A 24,744-nucleotide genomic window follows, 5' to 3' on the forward strand; every position below is an offset into this window, starting at 1 on the left:
TCCCTAAAAAACCTCGTCTGTGTCCTCGACCCGCTGGAAGGTGGAGTCGTTCTCCAGCTCTGGGGAAGCAGGAGGCCTGTGCTCCTCAGACTCGGGTTGTCTGGTTCTGGTCGGGACTGGAAGCGGTTCAGAATGGAGCAGTTCAGTGGGATCGAGGTCTGCGGTCACATGGGCACGTGGTCGGGCGGATTTAATCCTCATCCTGCGCTTCAGGTCCTCCTCTCTCTCCTAAAAACACATGCTTTTCTTTAACACATCTTAAAGAAACCAAATACAATAAAGATGCAAGATTACATCCTCCCCTGTCTGGTGTTTAAGGACTCTTATTTTGAAATGCATTTCTGTTCCCATTGTTCCTGTGTTTGCCTTGTTGCCATAGTTATCATTGTTTGTTTACACAGTTACCATAGCAACTCATTACCCACACCTGTTCCTGGTTTCAGCCCAGTGTTTCCTCTGTTTCTTGTCTGGATGTTACGTGTGTGCGCGTGTTTTCAGTTTCCTTTACTTTCATTGTGTTTAGCGTTTAAATAAACGTGTTTGCTGCATCTGGATCCCCCCCCCCTCTCTCTCTCTCTCTCTCTCTCTCTCTCTCTCTCTCTCTCTCTCTCTCTAATATTGAGAATTGCAGTGCTTAAAGCAATAACAAAATTGTGGAGAAGGCAAGTATCCTCAGTTTCAAATAATAATCAGCATTAGTTTCCAAAGCACATTCTGAACATATGAAATTAAGAACAAAAGACTTTTTGATAATTTATGGGCACCACTGAAATGACAGAATATATAATAAAAAGAAATATATATTTTAGTTGATTTTTTTTTTCTTCATATTCCTCCCTTGATATTGCATGTAAGGGTTTATTTATAACCTTAATGTGCATGGCATAAAATATGTGAGAACATGTTCATTTTCATTTGGGAGATGTAAAAATAAATTACGTAAAAATATTTATCTATTTATTTATTTTTGGTGGTGGGTCTTAATAAGTAAAAACAAGAAATACTGGGAGAAAGAAAATGTATCCTTAATTATCCTTAAAAAAAAAAAACTTATTGTATAAGTAAATAAGAAATGTTTTAAATAGAAAGACATAATAAAAGTATAAAAACAGATGTTTTAACCACTGACATACAGTAGTGGCAAAAAGTGCTGTCCGGAGGGGATATACGAGCAAAATGTACAGTATATATATATATATATATATTAAATATGAAGGAAAAACAAACACTAAACTTGGTTAAAGTGTTTATCGGAAAAAAATAATTTGGCAAAAAAAGGCAAGCTACAGCTTATACAACATATTCAGTTATTAATATATCATTGGTTCTCTCTTGTGTTCATAATTACTGTGTATGACAGCCTATGTTGCACAATTTGGCATGATTCATCGCATTACTATCAAACAATTGACTCCAGGCACAACTACGCAACATGCTTGAATAAAGGGTGAAGACGTCAGTGTTCCTAGGCCGGACATCATACTGTACTGTACTGTACTGTACTAATGCTGTACAGTCTAACTTCAGGAGAACCACAAACAACTGCAGGATCAAATACAGCGCTGGACATTAGCTAAGTGATTTTAAATGCATAAAGGAAGTGAATAGTGAATGTGCTTTAGTTCTGCGTCACCTTTCTCCTCTCCTCCACCTGTCTCATCTTCATCTCAATGTCTTCCTTCCTGGTGACTTCTTGTTCTTTGAGAGTTTTCAGAGACTCGAGTCGAGCGGGTGGTTTGCTCCTCGGCTTCCCAGCCTCCTCCATCTAACACACATTAGACATGTTTGTCCCAGTGGAACAGAAGTGATCACGCATTCACACGCATTCACACACACACACACACACACACACACACACACACACACACACACACACACACACACACACTCACTCTCTCTCACAAACACAGACACGCACACACCCACACCCACACACACACCCACACACACACACTCTCACAAACACACAGACACACATACACACTCACTCACACACACACACACACACACACACTCTCTCACTCTCTCTCACAATCACACAGACACACACACGCACGCACACACACACACAAACACACACACACACACACACACACACTCTCACTCTCTCTCACAAACACACAGACACACACACGCACGCACACACACAGACACACACACACAATACTGTATAATATTGTAATAGAAAACAGTTATTTTAAACTGTAATAATATTTCGCAGTATTGTATACTCACAGTATACTGTATTATTTATACCGTACTGCAGCCTTGGTAAACAAAAGAGTCTTCTTTCAAAAACAATTAAAAAAAATCTCACTGACTCTTTTTGAACAGTTGTGTACATTACACATAGATTTAAGTAGAAATTACTGTAATTTATTATGCAAGAAAAAAGTTTACAACGAGAGACATGGAACTACATGTGATTGGTTGCCCGGAACAACAGTCGAACGTACAGTTCAGTGCGCATTATATAACAATGTGAATGCCACGACTGACCAATCAGATTCAAGTATTCCAAAGATGATTCCAGTAATGATTAAAGGCATGTATTAAGTTTACCATTAAGTTTATAAACAATACGAGTAAAAAAATCCGTGAAAAATCAATACAGAAAAGTCCTTCATAGAGAGTTAATATTGATGTTAATAGGAGAATCAGCAGAATATGTTTAATATTTTAATATTTAAACTTTAAATCCCTTAAAAATCAGAAAAAAAGATCGGCACATGAAAATTGGCCAAAAAGCTCACAAGATTTTATAAATAAATATTCCACAAATAAAGTGCAAAAGTGCGCAAAACATTTTCAGGTTCAACCCTTCATCACTACAAACTTATTACCGTAATCAATGTAATTTATTTACTTTAAATAAACTTTTTTTTACTTTTTGTAAATTACTTTTTGTTTACTTTATCCCATAGAAAGATAATTACATAAATAGACTACATAATTATACATGCATATCACAACAACAACTACATCATCTACTCAAAGCTTTGAAAATTCCCCAAACTTTAGGCCCATTACCATGATGTTGTAGGCTTCTCCACTGCCGCCCCGCTTCGGCTGAGCGGGAATGATGCCCTGAATGAGCAGCTGCTCCAGGATCTCACTGGACTCGGGTCGGTCTTCACTCCGCTGGGCCAGTCCAGGACTCTGGGCTACATTTCACACACACAAAATCAATATTAGATTTAGCCTTTCCTCCATATTTTCTAAGGTTGTTGCATGCAAAACACAATGCTATTAATCAGCTTCCCTTCACTACCTGTCAAAAGTTTGGGATCGGTAAGAAACAGTCACGTCTGCTCACCAAGGCTGCGTTTATTTGATTAAAAATAATACAAACAATTTTGAAATATTATTATAATTTAAAACAGCTGTTTTCTATGTGAATATATAGTAAAGTGTAATTTATTCCTGTGATCAAAGCTGAATTTTCAGCATCATTACTCCAGTCTTCAGTGTCACATGATCCTTCAGAAATCACTCTAATATGATGATCTGATGCTCAAGAAACATTTCTCATTATTATCAATGTTGACAGTTATTTACATTTTTATTTCAGGGTTATTTGATGAATAGAAAGTTCAAAATCACAGCATTTATCTGAAATCTAAAGCTTTTGTAACATTAAACACTACCGTTCAAAAGTTTGGGGTCAGTAAGAATTTTTATATTATTTTTTGGGGGAAAGAAATCAAGTAAATCAATACTTTTACTTTTATTCATCAATACTTTTTTTTTTTTTTTTATACACTTGTTCTGATGCAATGTTGATTGTTTGATTATTTTGCTTTGTATCCTGTAGCGCTTTGAGTTTGAGAAAGGCGCATTATAAAATACATTTATTATTATTATTATTATTATGAGTTAAACTGATCAAAAGTTACAGTAAAGACATTTATAAAGTTACAAAATATCCTATTTCAAATAACACAACGGTTTTCAATATTGATAATAATAATAAATGTTTCTTGCGCATCAAATCATCATATTAGAGTGATTTCTGAAGGATCATGTGACACTGAAGACTGGAGTAATGATGCTGAACATTCACAGGAATAAATTACACTCTACTATATATTCACATAGAAAACAGTTATTTTCAATTGTCATAATATTTAACAATATTACATTTTTTTTTTTTTTTTTTTTATCAAATAAATGCAGCCTTGGTGAGCAGAAGAGACTTCTTTTAAAAACATTACAAATCTTACCGATACAAAAGTTTTGACTGGTAGTGAACATGTCTCTGAACGACCAAAGTTGGCCAGCAGTTTTTGGTTAAATTAGAGTGAGATAACAGAAGTTGTGTTGTTTGCTAACCTCGTAGCGGTGGAAGGAGTCCAGGAACAGATCCGGGGAGAGCGACGGGCTCTCTCGCATCCAGACTGACCCCGCTGTCTGTGGTCCTTTTAGACACGGCGGATTCACCACGGGATCCTCCCTGAGCCACAGCAAACTACATAAAATAACAGCAAAGTCAGATATCAGAAACACGGCCAGTCTGACTCTTAGCCTAGTTAAGCTGGTTTTAGATTGGTTTGACTTGGATAAACCAGCTAAGATCAGTAAACCAGTGTGGCTGGCTGCATAAAAGTTAGTCATGTAAATATCTTCTTCAAGACTGGTCCTAACTTTTTAAAGTCAGTTACATAAAAAGGTAGATCTGTCTAATTTTAATAAAATTAAATTAAAATTAAAACTGATCACCTCTTGTCTTGCTAATAGTTGGTCAAACTAGATCTTAAAGGGATAGTTCTCCCAAAAAATTTAATTCTGTCACCATTTACTCTCCCTCATGTTGTTCCAAACCTGTATGAGTTTCTTTCTGCTGCTGAACGCAAAATAAGATATTCTGAAGAATGTTTGTAACCAAATAGTTGTTGGGCACCATTGACTTCCATAGTATTTTCCCCCATACTCCAGAAGTTAATTGGAGCCCCAGAACTGTTTGGTTACACATATATTTGACACAATTGTTTTAATTAAATTTTAAAATGTTTGTGTTTGTCCATATTTGACACATTGTTCCAATTTTTTTATTAAAAATGTAAACCCAATGGTTGTGTTTGCCCATATTTGACACATTGTTTCAATTTTTGAATTAAAATGTTTTTAAACCCAACGGTTGTGTTTGCCCATATTTGACACATTGTTCCAATTTTTGAATTAAAATTTTAAACCCAACGGTTGTTTGTCCATATTTGACACATTGTGTTTGTCCATATTTGACACATTGTTTAATTTTTTTAAATTAAAATGTTAAGCCCAACGGTTGTGTTTGTCCATATTTTGGTTACAAACATTCTTCAAAATATCGTCCGTTGTGTTCAGAAGAACAAAGAAATTCACACAGGTTTGGAACAACTCAAGGCCGACAGAATTTTCATTTTTTGGGTGAACTATCCCTTTAAGACACAGTGGCTAAGTTTATGTTGGTAGGTTTACATCGGCTTTAATTATTCATCTAATAAAGATAATATTAAATATACCAAAATCAAAGTTGTGGGGAAAAACATAGCTCTTTAACATTTCAACATAGGTTATTATATATATCCACTGTCGACTCACTCATATTCCCTTCATTATGAATTAATGAAATCATTTTAAAGCCTACCTCATTTCCGTCCAGACTGCTCGGTTTCACGGGTTCAACCACCGTGATTTTGGAGCTCCCGCATCCCATGTTTATCTCTCAGGATTGCGCGCGCTCTCGGTGCGGATTCTATTCGAATACGCGTAAAGTTCTTAAACATTCCAACACATGATCCACGAGCGCGCGAGTATCGTCGTCACGGACTCTCTGCGTTGCTACGGTTCGTTGCTACAATAAATCTGACCCTGTTCCAGAGGTCACGTCACCTGTGATGTTGCCTTGGCTCTGCTCGTCCAAAATAAAACACAGGTTTATTCTGGTAATTGATTATTAGAACAAACGTGTCATCGAGAGTTAATTAGTTACTAGTTTATTTAATTAGAATTTTAACTCATTAACTAAATATCTGAACAAGACACTGTTTTATTACTATTTTGTGTGTTTTAAAATAAATAAAACTTTATTAGTGGCAAAACTGTTATGATCCTTTTTTATTATTATTCTATAGGAATTTCAGTTTGTCTTGTAGGATCTTATTTGATTTTTAGAATCTTATTGGACATTGTCATATTTTTTAAATTGGAATATTTCAATAGTTTGCATTATTAGGCTATTAAATTTATTTATTTATTTATTAGGCTATATATTGCTATTTTAATTACAAACAAGCTGTAAAAATACAATAGGCTACCTTCTGTTATATTTTTTATTTTATAATTTATAATTTTTACACAATAAACATTGAAATAAATATTTAAATAGTTAATTTACAAATGTTTGCATAGCTGTAAAAAAATATTATGATGCACTTTCATATTTTAAGATTGAAGTTCTGCATTTGCACTCTTAAAAATAAAGGATTTTTATTGGCATGTGAACCTTTAACATTCATGGCACTTTATTTATAGTGGATTCATAGTGGATTTTTTCTGTAGATTTTTAGAATGTTCACACTTTGAAAAAAAGGGTTATTTTTTAAAGAATGTTCACTGAAAGGTTCTTCTGTACTGCATTGTGAAAATCCCCTTTTGGAACCTTTATTTTTAATAGTGAATGATGGGACAAATGTGAAACAAAAATCTGTCTATATAAGGCAAACGCTGCCAAATTTATGGTTTCTGTACGGTTAAATGCGTCCAACACACAGAATATTTGTTTACAAAGCTCAATCAGTTTCTCTATGGTCAATTTACTGTGGATCCGTCGGCAGCCTGGGAACCAATTAGATGTAATAATGCCACATAATAGACCACAAGAATCCCAATGGACATGCAGCTCACAGGCAGTGTTTTAATTTCCTTTTATCTGCTGCATTTGGTCATGGCTTGACAGGTCATCATTATGTCACCTAGACACAAATGCAAACATACCAAGATATCCTTTGGATGACTAATCAGACTTATTGCCATGCAGCACTCAAAGATGCAATTAAATGTATTGTATTTAGTTAACAATATCTACTAGATTTTAACTAAACAAACAAACAAACAAACAAACAAACACACAAACAAACAAACCCTCATTTAGTTATTAATATAAATAGTACTGTCAAGGAAAAATATGCATTAATGTACTTTGTTAAAAGAAGCCTTCATAAATACATATAAATAAATAAATAAATAAATACATTATATTTAATAAATATAATAATTTACTGCAAAATATAATTAATAACATATATACATAAATATACATTTAATATACATGCACTTTTTAATGGCACATGTATAGGCTTATAAATGTGCCAATACAGCTTCTTGAGTCCTAAACTGAATTTTCAATTTGTTTTAATTTTGTTCAGATTTTCAGTTGTTTCAATTTTTAAATAAAAACATTTTAAACCCAATGGTTGTGTTTGTCCATATTTTACACATTGTTTCAATTTTTAAAATAAAATTCTTAAACCCAACGTTTGTGTTTGTCCATATTTGACACATTGTTTCTTTTTTCAAATATTTATTTTAAACCCAACGGCTGTTTGTGCACATTTGACACATTGTTTACATTTTTAAATGAAAATTTTAAACCCTACGGTTGTTTGTCCATATTTGACACATTGTTTCTTTTTTCAAATAATTTTTTTAAACCCAACGGTTGTGTTTGTGCACATTTGACACTGTTTCAATTTTAAATGAAAATTTTAAACCCAACATTTGTGTTTGTCCATATTTTACACATTTTTTTAATAAACATTTTAAACCAAGCGGTTGTGTTTGTCCATATTTGACATATTATCGTTTTTTTTAAATACAAATTTTAAACCCAACGGTTGTGTTTGTCCATATTTGACCCAGTGTAGCATTTATTTATGTTTTAGAGTGATTTGATTTTTTATTTGATTTTTTAGATGCAGATCAGATTAACTGATTTAGACTGGATTGAATCAGAACGTGAACTTCTTCTGAACTTCCCCATCATAAACCCGAGCAGATCCGCTTCTCGCGCGCGCGCGCATTTACGCCAGAAGATGGTGGTGTCGCTCCTCTTTCCTCCAGTCAACAACACCCACAAACCCTGAACAACCCCGCCTGAAATAAAGCACTGCAAATGAGAGCAGCTCTTACAGCCTCCTGTCTTTACCCAGCCAATGAAGTCGACTGAAACAGGGCGGTGAGAGCGACACTCGACACACTGAACTTGTGAAGTTCGGTCAGAGATTAAACTGTTGTGAGACTCAGTTTGGATGAGGCTCACCATGGCGCCCAGTCAGGGGTCCAGGATGCTTAGTAAAGATGATGCGAATTATAAACTTCACTTTCGGATGATTAACGAGCAACAAGTGGAGGACATCACCCTTGACTTCTTCTACAAACCGCACACTATTACTTTACTGACGTTCACCGTGGTCAGCATAATGTACTTTGCGTTTACGAGGTGAGTGAACGGAACACACATCACGTGACTGACAGCATCTTACGAGTCCAAGTCATTTCAGTTCAAAAGGGTTAAATGGTATGATGATGTTTGTTACAATGTTGCCAGAGCTTATTTATGCGACTTGAGTAACAGTGCTGACTCAAAATCTAAGGGTATTTTTAATCAAATATTAGGGTGAAGTCAGGTAAAGTGGGACACTTTTTGGTAAATTGCATTTTAAACAACCTAAATCAGTTAGAATGTAATAAAATTGTATGTGTTTTGTTTAAATAGATTGTAATGAAGGCCACTATGGTGAAATTTTCCCAATTTATGTATCTTTAAACACCATCTGACAACCTCTTCAGCAAACTGTCAAATCAACCAAAACCAAACTTCCTCGGCTCAAATTTTTGATTTTGTACATATTTTTTTTTCGAAGAAAGACATATAAGTAGTGATGAAAGCCAAAATGTTAAATGTTATGTCTGGACATTTACTGAGTAATCCACTATTTTGGAGAGGGGGGTCAAAATGACAATTTTCACATGAGATTTGGAGCCAAGATTTGATTTTTGAGATTTTGACCACTAAAAAAATGTGTGTACATTACAATTTACTCATAGAGCCGCATTGAGATCTCCATATCTCTGGGCTTGAACCATATAGGGCCTTTAAAATGAAGATACCAAAAGAAAAGTTAGTTAAGAACCAGAATCCAAAAGGATATTAAGATATCTTTAATACTTCTTGAGTTACACCCATGCAAACTTGGGGAAAAAAACCCAAGAAGTGCTTTTTTGCCATTTTTGAACTGTCACCGTTGACATATAACGCAACAAATATTGATAAAGTCAACAGATTTAACTAATAGACCCTCCAATCTCTGTGTAAAAATAAAATAATGATGCTTACATCTTTCTATAGTCATTTTTACCCCCCTGTAATGTGGCTCCAAGTCTCAGGTGAACATGTTTATTTTGACCCTCCTCTACAAAACGGTGAATTACTCAGTAAATATACATCCATGACATTTAATATTTTGGCTTTCCTCTTCATTTATGTATTTCTTTCACCAGAACAAAAATGACACGGAATGAACCACTAGTATTCTACAATAACACTGGTCTACATTATTCTCCATTCATTTGCCACGCCTGGTGACAGTGTGTGAAAGGTGACATTTTCATGACGCCATCATGTCTCTGATATGTTATCTGCACCTCATGTTTTATTGTGGCAGGGATGATGGATATCCTGATAATAACCTGCGTGTTGGTCTCCTGCTGGTCGTCTCTTTCTTTCTTGTTATCAGTATTCTTGCATTCCCCAACGGTACAGTCATTCTCCGTTTGCTTTAAACAAATAAGATACAAACACTGTTTAACTGAGTGCTTTCATTAAAGGGAAATTCTTTCTTTACTCGCTCTCATATCTTTTAAAACCCATTTGACTTTATTTCTTCCAACATAAACACAAATATTTAAAGCTGAATATCCAAGCTTCTCAATGAAAGCACAAGCATTTACTTAAAAATAGTCAGATATTCAGCATATTTGATGGCTACTTTTCCCTCGTTTTTTAGGTCCTTTCACAAGACCACATCCTGCAATATGGCGCATGGTTTTTGGTGAGTCTTTTCTTTTGTGTTCACTTATCAGCAGCTCTGTTGATTTAACCTGCGGTGTCTTGATTTATTGGTGCTTTTGTCAGGTCTCAGTGTCCTTTACTTCCTCTTCCTGGTGTTCCTCATCTTCCTGAACCTGGATCAGGTGAAGACGCTATTGTATTGGCTGGATCCCAATCTACGTTACGCCACACGAGAAGCAGATATCATGGTGAGCTTAGATATGGCTTATTTAAATATTTCATCACAGTGTTTTTATGCCAACAATAACAAAACTCTGGGCAACTCAGTCATTATTTATTCACAAAGAGCACCTGAGCTTCTCTCACTTCTCCTCTCTGTGTTTTCTACCATCTTTTATCTTGTTGAGATATGTTACTCCGGGTATTATTTTCCACCATGGATCCTTGGCTTTCATTGGAGTCTCATAATAACTCTATTTACATAACAAGATAAACAGAGACTCTTGCCGTGATTCATAATTATTGAACATTTAGCCTAGGGAAGTCAAATAGAGTTCACTTTTTCAGTTGCATTGGTTCCGGAAGTGTTTTTTCCATTAATTTCCCCCATAGGAATAAAAAAAAAAAAGTCTTTGTTAAAGCATTATAAGCCATGCACCAAGCCAAAAAGCCAAAAAAAAAAAAATATTGAATATAAAAAAGTATTTGAAAATCAGACAGAAATACAAAGTCACAAGATTTAACGATTTTAGTGAGGGAAAGAACTACAGTTCCACAAAGCATTGTGATCGAATTAAAAACAATGGAGAAATATAAAAATACTCATTTAAAATGTTTAGTGTATTGCAAAATACTGTATATATATATATATATATATATATATATATATATATATATATATATATATATATATATATATATATATATATATATATATATAAATGTTTAAAGCGAAGCGAGACTTTACGTCATTCACAGTGTTTCATGGGAGTGGGCGGAGCTAAATAACTATTTTGGTGTTTTGCTTGTTGCGACTTTCTGATTGTTGGAATTTTCTGTACAGCATCATGGGTAATGTAGTTTTTCACCACAAATTCCATTGTTAATGCGATTATTTTAAAAACTGAGTTGAAATAGTGTGGGCTGATGGTTTTATCAGAAGGTAATAACAGCCTCATTGCACACAGTAGGTCTGTCTTTAAAGGTTTATAAGTTATCCTTAAAAATCTATTTCCCTGTAGAAAATGAATGGAGTTTTTACTTCCTGAACTGTACTGTTGGGCTCTAATGAATAAATAAAATAAATAAATAAATGAGTGTGCTCACTGCAGTGCTATTTTAGTTTTTATTTTAGTTTTATTACAGTTTTATTAATATTCTGAATTATTTTTATATTTTTAGTTTTCAATTATAAGTTTAAGTTTTAGTCATTTCTTTGCTGTCATTTTATTAGTTAATTTTTTTTTTTTTATTTAGGTTTAATTTATTCTTCTTTCAGTTTTAATTTCAGTTCATTTTAGTTTTGATTTATTTCCAGTTAATGCTTCAACTTTAGTGCCAAGGCAACATTTCTCATTTTAATTAGTTTTTTTTAACTTATGTTTATTTTTTATTTCAGCTTTATTTCATCGAATAGAAATGTCTTTAATGGTTTTAGTTTCAGTTCACAAAAATAACCCTGGTTCAGTGTCATATAATCTGAGATTTCCTGCATAATATAATCTTTGTCGATGGCTCCATGACAATCGCATTCATTTCTATAGCCGATCGTGGTCACGACATACTTAGATTATGTCTGAGCTGTGTAGTTTAATACCCTCCCTTATTAAGTGTGTGTGTTTCTAATCCAGTGAATCATGATTAAGCTTTCTGTAAGAGGTTTCCACTGTCTGGCTGCGGACGTTCAGCCAATAGGATTATTTGAATCTCTGTCCATTGACATCAGACTCCATGTCCTTCACTGTCTCTCGCTGTATCTGATTTTAACCAAGGGAAAGACAGCTTGGCACTTAAAGAGATACTTCCCCGATTAGCATTAAGCTTTGTATCAGTAGAAACCCGGTAGTATTTTCGCATGACCGTGCTTCCCTCCCTCATGTCCCCCTGAGACGAGAGATTTCTGGATTGTGTGTCTGGAAAAACCTCAGATGACGTAAAAAGCATCATTTAGCTCATCTGAGGCTTTTCTGTCCAGAGGCGAGAGACTCCAGCCAGTAGGAGGAGCTGTTCTGCATGTGTTCAACCCGCCCATAGGGGGATCTCACCATAAAACGCCGTCTTTTCAGTTTCGAGTCGACTAGTAGCCTAGTTGTATCATTTCTTCCGATACTGCCCTCTGTAACCGGTAGGCGTGGCTTGGGAGTGGCCTCGTAGGGCAGCAGAGCAAGTGCATTCTGGGAGTTGTAGTCTTTCATCCACATGAGCCAAAAATACATTTTCTGGCTTTTCTCAGTCTAGAAGGCTCCAACTTCTAAAATAATTTCACATTTCTACTACATAAATGACCCAATTTAAATACACATTCATCTTTCCAGTGGTGAAATGTCCCTTTAAGGTCCTTGCACACTGAGTCTGAAATTTTCGTATGCGTTTTTTTCATATTCGTGATCAAAACACCTACGGATGCGAAAAACGCAGAAAATTTAACCCAATCTGAATTTTTTTATGACGGACGAAAGTTTCGGAGACAGTGTGTAAACGTGATTGACACAACGTGAGGTCATATTTATTTTTTAACGTACGCACATTTCTGACTCGGTGGGCTAGGACCTTTACTGTACATGCATTTGACTTATTTATTTATTTTAATCCCATTTTTTTACAGGAGTATGCAGTAAACTGTCACAACATCACGTGGGAGCGCATCATGAGTCACTTTGACATCTTTGCCTTTGGTCATTTCTGGGGTTGGGCGATGAAAGCTCTGCTCATCCGAAGCTACGGTCTCTGCTGGACCATCAGCATCACATGGGAGCTCACAGAGGTAATGCATTGATGTTTTTGAAAGAAGGCATTTATTTGATAAAAAAAAAAATACAGTAATATTGTGAAATATTATTCCAATGTAAAACAGATGTGAATATATAGTAAGCTGTAATTTATTCCTGTGATCAAAGCTGAATTTTCAGCATCATTACTCCAGTCTTCAGTGTCACATGATCCTTCAGAAATCACTCTAATATGATGATTTGATGCTCAAGAAACATTTATGATTATTATCAATGTTGAAAACAGTTGTGCTGCTTAGTATTTGTGTGGAAACCGTGATGCATTTTTTCAGAATTCTTTAAAAAAGTTAAAAAGAACAGCATTTATATGCAATAGAATCTTTTGTAGCGTTAAAAATGTCTTTATTGTCACTTTTGGTTGGTTTAATGCGTCCTTGCTGAATAAAAGTGGAATATTTAGTCTATCTGTAAAGGCTTTTTGGATTTGATTTTTGATTTGACACCATGAGTGGGTGGGTGTCTTTCCCAATCGAATACCTTGGAATTAAGGACTGATTAAGCAACTTCCTCATAACTCCATACTTAGTATGCTGCAAGAATTACTGTAAAGGAAGTATGACGAAATGTTCTTTAAGAATGCACTTAATAAAATATATAAGGTAAGCCCTGATCATTTTTTATGAATGACTATGACTACTGATTGAGGCAAGCTTGTTTAGAGTCCCCCTGAGGTGAAAATCCAGCTTTTAATGTTGTTTATGTGTCTATGTGGTGTTTTTAATATGCTTTAAGACAAACCATGTGTAAATTCATAAGTCGACACCATTGCTGAGTATTTCCTCCTTAAACTGCAGTGAACCAAAGACAGTCTCAAAAACACACTTTGAAATCGCTGGTGTTTCTGACGTCACAAACTACCTTGTAACCAATCAGATCAACGTGTGATCGTCAACCAGTGGATCTCCGAGCTGAGTGAGTGAGTGAGTGGAGGCGGGGCTCATTTGCATATTCATAGAACCGTGTATACTAAATGAGCCAAGGGTGTCGAGTTACATTCAAGCTATTTTAAGGCATGAACACATTTTTTTTTCAAGGTAAAATTTTTTAAATGTGTCATTTTGGTGATCAAAGATGAGTTTTAAGGGATACAATTATTGACTACAGGGCGACTTTACTTCCAGACGCTTATGAGTTGAAACCAGATTTACAGACCTCATTATCACAATGCACAATAGTGTCTCAGAGTTGAGCGGTGAAAACCACCTGGATTGCTATAGAGGACATAACACAACCTGTTGCTTTATCTGTCTCTCTCTTCTCTATCTTTCTTCCTCATTCAGTTGTTCTTCATGCACCTCCTGCCAAACTTTGCAGAATGTTGGTGGGATCAAGTCATTCTTGACATCCTGTTGTGCAATGGAGGAGGCATTTGGCTTGGCATGACTGTGTGTCACTTTTTAGAGATGCGTACCTACCACTGGGCCAGTATCAAGTAAGCTCTTTTTACCATTAATCTGTGTCTGAAACCAACACTTGTAATAGGCTTGATATATAAATATATATATATTAGTGTTGCAGAAATGACACTCACTTAAAGTCCCCTGTCGTCATTAGTTTTATCCCTTAAAACTCATATTTGGTCACCAAAATTACATATTAAAATGTATTTTCTTCTTCTTACCTTAAAATAGCTTGAATGTAACTCGACACCCTTGGCTCATTTAGTATGCGTGGTTCTATGAATATGCAAATGAGCCCCGCCTCCACTCACTCACTCAGCTCAGAGAGCCACTGGTTGACGATCACACGTTGATCTGATTGGTTACAAGGTAGTTTGTGACGTCAGAAACACCAGCGATTTCAAAGCGTGTTTTTGAGACTGTCTTTGGTTCACTGCAGTTTTAAGGAGGAAATACTCAGCAATGCTGTCGACTTATGAACTTACACATGCTTTGTCTTAAAGCACATTAAAAACACCACATAGACACATAAACAACATTAAAAGCTGGATTTTCACCACAGGGGGACTTTAAACCGTAATGTTATTACCTATACAAAATGAAAGCTTGTGAGAATAATTATTAAACTTATGACAGGTGCAGTAGTTACATACACACACACATTGACACCCTCCATGATTGCATTGTGCTCAGATATAGAGATTAGCTACCTGTGTTAACTCCAAACCTGTTTTGCACTACATTCTTGTTGTATCTGGAGATCCAGGGTTCGGAGGTCACTGGGGTAGTGCACTAGGGTGTTCAAGTGTCATGCTAAAGCAGTGGTTTGTGTGTTTTGATTGTGTTTAGGGATATACACACCACCACAGGCAAGCTGAAACGGGCCGTCATGCAGTTCACTCCTGCCAGCTGGACGTATGTGCGCTGGTTTGACCCCAAATCCTCGTTCCAGAGGGTGGCTGGAATCTACCTCTTCATGATAGTATGGCAGGTGTGCCATGCTTCAGCAATACACATGATAAAGTATCAAACTTTTCTGTTGATGCTACGTTTAAGTTCAATATGTCACGCATAAACGCCACCTTTGACCCACAACCAGTGGGAAACTTTCCTCTAAGCCACAACGTTCAACGTTGGGTGCATTTAAATGATAGAATCATGGTGGGAAAAAATTGGTATTGATCATAATCAGGATTTCATTATGATTATTGACATTCATTCCATTTTTTTACTTTTAAATATAAACATTTAATAATAAAGCTGGATAGAAAGCATGTGAGGCTAAAGGTTTGTGCTGCAAAACTACTTGTCCCATCTTTCTCTATGGCTGTACACGTTTTTAAAGCTACGGTTCAGAAGTTTGGGTTCGGTAAGATTCTTTTAATGCTCTCCTATGGCTGCATTTATTTGATTAAAAATACTGTAAAAACAGTACTATTGTGAAATATTATTACAATATAAAATGTTATTAATTCCTTTGATCAAAGCTTATGTAAAAAAAAGTATTAATGACCCCAAATTTTTGAACACAAGAGCTGATGCATAACATCGTGTCGTGTCCTAACCAGACGTGATCCAAAATCACAGCCAATCAGAAGAGCGTGTGGGCGGAGTCTCTCTGCAAGCGCACTGCACTCACAGCCAATCAGAAGAGCGTGTGGGCGGAGTCTCTCTGCAAGCGCACTGCACTCACAGCCAATCAGAAGAGCCTGTGGGCGGAGTCTCTCTGCAAGCGCACTGCACTCACAGCCAATCAGAAGAGCCTGTGGGCGGAGTCTCTCTGCAAGCGCACTGCACTCACAGCCAATCAGAAGAGCCTGTGGGCAGAGTCTCTGCAAGCGCACTGCACTCACAGCCAATCAGAAGAGCCTGTGGGCGGAGTCTCTCTGCAAGCGCACTGCACTCACAGCCAATCAGAAGAGCCTGTGGGCGGAGTCTCTCTGCAAGCGCACTGCACTCACAGCCAATCAGAAGAGCCTGTGGGCGGAGTCTCTCTGCAAGCGCACTGCACTCACAGCCAATCAGAAGAGCACGTGGGCGGAGTCTCTCTGCAAGCGCACTGCACTCTCAAACAAATAGATAAATACATAATCAAACTCATAAACACCGTTTTAACATTATTAAAATACATACTGAGTGACTGAAACAACCTCTGTCATAGAGCACAGTTGTTTCCTTTAATTTATTTTCAAGATATGAGGTGAATTTTCCATGTCACGTTCAGTACAGTTATAAAGGTCACGCAAAAATTATTTTAATACTCACATTAAACCCTTTTAACCTTAAATAAAGCTCATAATCAGTACCTGAGATTATCATAGCCACACTTTGTATGTTGTTATTTCAGCCGCAACGTCACAGAAATAGAGATAGAAATCGCCGTCGCAGCTGGTTAGGACAAACACTCTGATTAACATTGAAAATATGCCCTTTATCGCGTCGCGGGGTCACGTTGTGTCTGGTTCTGACCTCGTGTAATGCAGGGAAATACAAAATTGCCCAAACAAACAGCGCTGGTCGTAGATCACATATTCAGAATTTATGCATATTTGGGTTTTGCTCACTTTTTCCTCTTTCTTTTCCCTTCCAACAGCTCACAGAATTGAACACGTTTTTCCTGAAGCACATCTTCGTGTTCCAGGCCTCTCATCCTCTCAGCTGGTGCCGGATCCTCTTCATCGGGATCATCACTGCCCCCACAGTGCGGTAATGTTCAAATACCTTCATCTGTGTTCCAGCATAATCCCTTGAAACAATCCTTTCTCTGAACTGGCACTTCTCACTCCACTAAACAATATTAAAGGGGTCCCATTATGCTTTTTTCATGTTCATCTTTCTTTAGTGTGTAATGTTGCTGTTTGAGGATGAGAAAGCTCTGTAAAGTCTTTCCACCGGGAGTTATTCCCTATATCAGTGTCAGTGATTCTGAACTCCTGAAACGCCTCCATTGAGTTTTCTTCCGGGAACGAACACGTCACAATATTCCTCATTATAATAATTCATACGCAGAATAAAGGGGCGGGGCCTGGTTGAGTTAGTTAGTAGTGTGTTAAACTGGCGGTTATGGTAAGGGGCGGGACATTTCCCAAACACACTCGAAGCGCTCGACCAATAGCAAACGAGCTCTAGTGTGAGAACGAGCTTATGATTGAGTCCGGAAATAAAGCAAAATAACTGAAAAAATGATAAATAGTCCTCAGATGCAATGTCTATAATTTATAGCGAAACATCTAGCGTTAATTCAATCTCAAACAGATTCATTAAAAAAAGTTATTACTCTTTAATAATAACCCAATAAATCTTGGTGCTCTAAATTTCAGAATCACTATTTGTCCTAAAAGCTTTTCCTGGAAAGTCAGGACATGAGAACAAGAACTGAGGATCATGAGAAAGCCTGTTATTTTATTTATGGAGATTATTATTTGCTTACAGTGGAGCGTGGTCCGATTATGATTTCCATTCTTTCATATGTATAATCATTCTAAATAAATATAACTCGTGGATAGTGAAGTTTGGCAGGTGTTTATACATACAGCCATTGTACTGTTCAACGCCAGAGGTCTCAAATAACTCGTATGACTTGTCATTTGTCGTTTGCATTTAGGCAATACTACGCATATCTAACAGACACCCAGTGCAAAAGAGTGGGAACACAGTGTTGGGTGTTCGGGTAAGTGCATGTTTATTTATCTAATGCAAAACTTCTATGTAATACCTGTCGAAACAAGGATTTTAATATTTATGGTTTAGGCAGTAGTTTTTCCAGTTTGCATGTTTTGGCTCTTAAAATCATCAACAGACGATGATTTAAAAGGATAGTTAATCAAAAATGAAGATTCTGTCATCATTTATTGTTTGTCTGTGGAACATAGAAGATATTCTGAATGTTTTACATTGGCGATGATAGTCATGTTGATTTGGACCCCATTGACTTTCATTCAATGGACAAAATAGTTGAAACGGATGAAGGAAAGTTCACGGATCGACTTTCAAGAGTTTTAATTTTTGGGTGATTCTGAAATAGATGAAGTCTGTGTCATATAATAATTCTGTCTGTTTAATTGGGAACAGATTTTTGATTTACACTGTTATAGATACAGAGACATTTAATACATAGCATTAGTTTAGGTTTAATAACTAACTGACTTCCATCTTTACCACAGCTGGTTTTGTCAGAATCAGCTGATTTTCATCTTGTTTACCAGACAATCTTTCTTTTCCCTTTCGATTCTTAACAATGAGTGTATTTTCTCCAGGTCTGCCAGATTATTCCTACATAGTCTGGTGACTAGAGTTAACAAACCTCACTGTTGTGTTTGTAAATCCTACAAGCCTAAAATGCTTATAGAGGTTTGCAATTGTGCCTTAAACACACTAAGTATTTTTATTTTGTACAAGACATACAATACAACTAGAAGTATTTGATGCACTTTTAATAGACAATAGTTGTCAAACTAAAAATGAAAGTTCTGTCATCATTTACTCACTCTCATGTCGTTTAAAACTTGTATGACTTGTTTGTCTTTCTTCTGTTAATTTTTTTTTTTTGTCCACATAATAAAAGTCACTGCTGTTTTCAACAGTTTTGCTCAAACATTCTTTAAAATATCGTAATATTAATGTATTTATTTGTCGGCATGCCATTTTGTGCCTTAGTTTTCAAAGACGAGTCGTACATTAAGTGTGGTTTAAGTGTCCTAATACTCTTCGGGTCACTGTATTAGTGCTTTGCTTTACGAGTCTGTGTTTCTGTTCTTCCTCATAGAGCCATTGCTTTCCTGGAGGCGCTGGCTTGTGTCAAATTTGGACATGACTTGTTCTCAAAAACACAGGTTCTTTATGTGGTCCTTTGGCTTTTGTGTTTGGTGAGTGTTTTTTCATTTATTTATATATACAATAACAAATAAATTGATTATATTATGTATATTATTATCGTTTAAAATGCACCTTTGTTTTAGAGCCGTGTTTCTTAACAGATATTGAATCCTTAACAAATACTGTCTACGTTCTTATATACTGTGACTGTGCATCGGTCTGTTTATACATTACACACTGAATGTTTACAGATTGGACTTTGTGTGTTTCTGTAAACTATATACAGTGTCTGAGATCACACTGAGAATCTGAATTAAATCATCTAAGAACAGGGGTTTTCAAACTTTTTGAAGCCACGGACTATTACATATGAATCTTCCCGTTGCCACATAATAATCATGTTTAAAGATCAGTAAAAAATGTTCTGGAAAATGTACATACATTTACATATCTGTATCCTTTTTTATACCTGCACTGCAAAAAAAATGCTTTTTCAAGTCCAAATATCAAAAAAATTCTTAAATCAAGTTGCATTTACTAAAGTAGTAAAATGCCGTACGATATTATGTCTTGTTTTCTGGGGAAATAAATCAAAATTAAGTGAGTTTTGGCTTAAAACAAGCAAAGTTATCTGTCCATGGGGTAAGAAATATAATCTTGTTTCTGTTTGAATATTAAGATTATTTTTCTTACCCCATGGACAGATAATTTTGCTTGTTTTAAGCAAAAACTCACTTACCTTTTGATTAATTCCCCCGGAAAACGAGACATAATATCTAATTTTACTTATCTAGTAAATGCATCTTGATTTAAGATTTTTTTTTAATATATTTGGACTGGAAACCAGACAAAAATACTAAGTAAGAAAAGCATTTTTTTCAGTGTACCATTATGTGTACTGTGAGAAAAACATGAAGAGAAACATAAAATATGACAAAGTAACTTTCATTATTCTCATTATGCATTAGAATATTCAAAAGTACCGAATTTGGTCCTTTGCTAATGAAATAATAAGCAAATTACTTGATCATGTGCAAGTGGGACAAACCAAATACTAAGAAACTACTTTGGCTATTTGCTTAAATTACTATGCAGATAATATATAATTTGGCTAACACTTTATTTTACAGTGTCATTGTTACATGTAATTACTGTAGAAATAACTATAAATTATGCATAATTACATGCAATTAACCCTAAACCAAACGATCATCTAAATCCTAACCCTATAGTAAGCACATGTAGTTAATTATTATTACTCAGCACTTAAATGTATAATTGCACTGTAATGACACCTTAAAATAAAGTGTAACCATAATTTGTATTGTTATAACTGAAATAATTTTGTGTTGTTCTTTCTCTCATACACCTCTTGCCACCTTTCCAGGCTTTCCTTACTCTTCTCTGTCTGTATGGGATGGTTTGGCACGAGCAGAATTATGGGAAGAGACTGAAGGTAAACACCATAACATGATATGCTGAGCAATGCCGAAATCCTCAGTGAATCAGTGGATTCTTCATCAAGAATGTAGTTCTTTGCTCTAAACTGGTCAGTCACAATTTCACTAAATTTGCATAGAGAGAGGGAGCCACAATGATGCATTAATGATAATTTCCCTCTGGGTTTTAGTGCAAGTCTTGGTTTATTTCACTGTTTTGCGCTGCATATCAAATGTTGATTAATTGATAAATCTCTTAACCTTCACAGAGCATTACAGATTGTGACGACAGCAGCATCATTGACCTGTCAAATGCCAAAGGTAACATACAATCTGATAACACACACACATACATAAATGCATGCATATATATATTCATATATATATTCATTTAATTTATTTATCTATTTATTTATTATTTATCTATTATTTTATTTTAAAATTAATTCATATTTATTTATTTGTATCTATTTATTATTTATTTATTTTCATTTAATTTATTATTATTATTATTTATCTATTTGTTTATTTATTTAATTTAATTTATTATTATTTATCTATTTGTTATTTATTTAATTTAATTTATTATTATTTATCTATTTGTTATTTATTTATTTTGTTTTATATTTTTTATTTAATTAATTAATTTTATGTTTATTATTATTTGTTTATTTTAATTTCATTTTATTATTTATCTGTTTATTTATTTATTTTTATTTATTTAATTTAATTTATTTTTATTTATCTACTTATTTATTTATTTTATTTTTTTATTAATTCTTTATTTTATCTGTTTATTATTTATTTGTTTATTTTAATTTAATTAATATTTATGTATTTGTATCTATTTATTATTTATTTATTTTCATTTAATTTATTATTATTATTATTTATCTATTTATTTGTTTATTTATTTAATTTAATTTATTATTATTTATCTATTTGTTTATTTATTTTGTTTTATATTTTTATTTAATTAATTCATTAATTTTATGTTTATTATTATTTGTTTCTTTTAATTTCATTTGTTATTATTTATCTGTTTATTTATTTATTTTTATTTATTTAATTTATTGTTATTTATCTACTTATTTATTTTGTTTTTTTATTTTTTATTCTTTATTTTTATCTGTTTATTATTTATTTGTTTATTTTAATTTAATTTATTATTATTATTATTATTTATCTATCTATTTGTTTATTTATTTTTATTTATTTAATTTAGTATTATTTATCAATTTGTTTGTTTATTTATTTTATGTTTTATATATTTTAATTTAATTATTTATTTATCTACTTGTTATTTATTCATTTATTACTATCATTAGCAGAGAGAAGCTCAAGTAGAAATTCCAGTTCATCGAGGAGAAGAAAAGGAGGTTCTGGAAAAAACAAATCAATCAATGGATCAAGCGGCAAGAAGTGACCACAGGCCGATGATCCTCAGCGGACCTGAACACACACACACACACAAGCGGTGAAAGAACGAGTGTGTCATAAATGGTTGAAGAGAGGGACAGCGGTGAGCAGGGTGATACACTCCTAGAACTACACTAGTTTTATTTATTATACGCCAGGTGTAGTGTAAATGACACGGCACACACACACTCTCGAATGGCACTGATGTGGATGTCATATGTCTGCAGTGAATGTTTGCAATGGCAGCGTTATTCAACTTCTGTTCTTATTACAGATATTGTCAATGCAGACCAAGCCCCTGTATTAAAGTTTGCACATTGTTCTGCACTTTCCCTGTAATCAGTGAATGTCTTTTGACTCACACATACCCTGTGCATTGATCAGGGCAAGAAGTTTTATGCAACAGAAGCTCTACTTTTGTGAATGTATGCACTTGTTTTAATGCAGTGTGATCTTGGCACAGATGTTTCAGCTTTTTCAGCCTTAATCTCCTCTTTTAAATTAAAACTGTGTAGAAGGAGAGGCATTTACATTAAGAGCTGTTGAGTTATTTCAATATAATATGATTCAGCTTTTTTGGCAACATGAAAAGGTGGTTTATTGTAGTGTCAGTTTATAGTTTTCTTTTGTGTTAAGATTAATCATCATCATTATGTGAGTATGTGCGGTCATGCATGAATGATTTTAGACCCATAATGTGTTCTTTGTGAGGCCTTTAAATGACTATGCATTGCACATTTTTGAAGTAACTTTAACGTTTGCAAAACCCACATTTAATGAAAATACTTTGTGTTGTTCCTAGTCACGAGTGAATTTTTGTTTTCATGGGTTACTAATACTAAATGGTTACAATATGCTTATATTAAGGTACTATCGTGTTTGTTGTTTTGCCTTATTTCATTTTTTTACATTACATTTTTCATGGACCAAATTGTGAGCAATACCCAAACTGTTACCTATGCAGAATCCAATAATTATTTCCCTGAAGAAAACAGCAAACTCAAAAATAACTAAAAACTTAAAGAGACTGCATGTTTGTCAAACTTGAATCTGCCACCGCACTATTCTCATATCTGATGATTTCAAACCTTTAATGTGATCATATGTTTGAAAAATGTAGTTTTTATCAGTGTATATGAATGGTTGGACAGTAAGAAATGTTATTTTCACTTTCTTAATACATTTATACTGTATCGTTGAGTGAAATTTTCAAATAAATTACAGAATTGAAGTGTATTTGCTTCTTATTAATTGTATAATTATTATTAAGTCCTAGTTTGAGGAAAAATGTGTTAAACCTTGTCATTACAAACTAATTTTGCGCTGATACTGGCTGTAAATTAAAAAAAAAAATGTATTTAGTATTTAATATTTAGTATTTAGTATTTATTTTATGAAGTATTTAAATCTTTGGTTACAATCATGAATCTGATATAAACTTAAAATCCTCCTTACATTTTATTTTATATTATTATACATTTTTTAAATACTTTACATTTTTTATTTATTTATTTATCTATTTTTATTATTATAATTATTTGATTTATATATTTGATCTATTTAGCATTTATTTATTTAACTTTATCTATTTGTTATTTATTTATTTAATGTATTATTATTTATCTTATTTATTATTGTGTTTTTAATTTTTATTTATTCGATTTTTTATTTATATTACTATCATTAGCAGAGGAACTCAAGTAGAAATCGCCCTTCTTCATAATTTATCCAACATGCCATTAAAGAAATAAGTGTAATAATAATAATCATTATATAATAATAGTTATTATAGTATCTATTACGACTAAAGTCTGATTAAACTCAGAATTCACGTTTGAGCTGTTGTTTAAACTCTACTTAACTTTAGTCTTTACTAACTTTAGTCTTTAAGTTTAACCTTTACTAAACTCTTGTTGAACAAAACATGAAAGTCTCTTCACGTAATGTTTACCACAGACTTTTTTTTTTTTACTCATATCCGCCTGAAAACCCCAAAACATTCCCGAACCTACGGTCACCGTTTTTTTTTTTTTTTTTTTTTTTTTTTTTTTTTTTTTTTAATGAAAATCAAACACAAGAAAAATTGGATTGAACAAACAATTAACATGGGGGCTTAAAACAAACAACATATAGAAGAGCAGAGCACAGACCAATTATACAGGAATGAGAGGAAAAACAAAACAAAAAACAAAAACAAAACAAAAAACACAAAGGTACATTTGAGAGGATAAACATTTGCAAATCACCAATTACATACGTCAAATTTTTCAAACAATGTTACGGTTTTTAAGGCTTTGGAATTATTGGAGTTTTTAATGGATACAAAGTATCTTCTTATATCAGACATGAAGAGACATAATAATGGCTTTGAGTTGGAAAATTTACATTTATGAACATAAAACTTAGCTAAAATAAAAATCAGGTTAATAACATAGTATCTACTGTCTACTTCATGTTCATAAAAACTAAGGATGACATTTTTGAAGGAAAATGATACATTTGGGAGGATGTTAATTTGCATAAGTCTTAAAATCTCAGACCAGAATTTTTCCACATGACTGCAGGACCAGAATAAATGAGCCAGAGTTTCAGGAGTACTATTACAAAAAGAA

At 34.0% G+C, this 24,744-nt stretch overlaps 2 protein-coding genes across 4 annotated transcripts in view; one reads left to right on the forward strand and one right to left on the reverse strand.

Annotated features, from left to right (window-relative positions):
* stmnd1 (stathmin domain containing 1) overlaps positions 1 to 8,358 on the reverse strand; it is an 8,381-nt gene extending 23 nt beyond the window's left edge. The window contains exons 1-5 of one of the 2 annotated variants that reach the window (XM_079879321.1): positions 8,300 to 8,358; positions 4,333 to 4,468; positions 3,031 to 3,164; positions 1,634 to 1,765; positions 1 to 228 (exon numbers count right to left, since the gene is read on the reverse strand). The exon at positions 1 to 228 is cut by the window's left edge and continues 23 nt beyond it. In XM_079879321.1, the coding sequence (XP_079735447.1) occupies positions 4 to 228; positions 1,634 to 1,765; positions 3,031 to 3,164; positions 4,333 to 4,468; positions 8,300 to 8,302 (630 nt within the window). In that variant the 5' untranslated portion in view covers positions 8,303 to 8,358 and the 3' untranslated portion in view covers positions 1 to 3. Of the gene's footprint in view, positions 229 to 1,633; positions 1,766 to 3,030; positions 3,165 to 4,332; positions 4,469 to 5,626; positions 5,832 to 8,299 lie in introns of those variants that run through there. The other variant, XM_079879320.1, reaches the window with a different exon arrangement.
* Positions 8,111 to 23,367, forward strand: ptdss1b (phosphatidylserine synthase 1b). Of its 2 annotated transcripts, none has more exons than XM_079879318.1 (13): positions 8,111 to 8,479; positions 9,705 to 9,796; positions 10,047 to 10,091; positions 10,175 to 10,299; positions 12,876 to 13,034; positions 14,340 to 14,491; positions 15,309 to 15,450; positions 17,053 to 17,165; positions 18,064 to 18,129; positions 19,225 to 19,324; positions 20,662 to 20,730; positions 20,983 to 21,034; positions 22,042 to 23,367. In XM_079879318.1, the coding sequence occupies exons 1-13, from the start codon at positions 8,289 to 8,291 to the stop codon at positions 22,137 to 22,139; spliced, it is 1,404 nt and encodes a 467-aa protein (XP_079735444.1). In that variant the 5' UTR covers positions 8,111 to 8,288; the 3' UTR covers positions 22,140 to 23,367. The 2 variants fall into 2 exon arrangements, with proteins under 2 accessions (XP_079735444.1, XP_079735445.1); XM_079879319.1 differs by having other exon boundaries at positions 22,045 to 23,361.
* The last annotated feature ends 1,377 nt before the right edge of the window (positions 23,368 to 24,744 follow it).

The sequence above is a fragment of the Squalius cephalus genome (assembly GCF_949319135.1).
Source record: "Squalius cephalus genome assembly, chromosome: 8".
Taxonomy (NCBI): domain Eukaryota; kingdom Metazoa; phylum Chordata; class Actinopteri; order Cypriniformes; family Leuciscidae; genus Squalius; species Squalius cephalus.

Excerpts from the sequence above, each read along its gene's own strand:
- ptdss1b (XM_079879318.1), top strand. The coding sequence starts at position 8,289 with ATGAGGCTCACCATGGCGCCCAGTCAGGGGTCCAGGATGCTTAGTAAA. Across the intron at positions 13,035-14,339 it reads TCACATGGGAGCTCACAGAG|TTGTTCTTCATGCACCTCCT; the intron begins GTAATGCATTGA and ends TTCCTCATTCAG. Across the intron at positions 17,166-18,063 it reads ATCACTGCCCCCACAGTGCG|GCAATACTACGCATATCTAA; the intron begins GTAATGTTCAAA and ends GTTTGCATTTAG.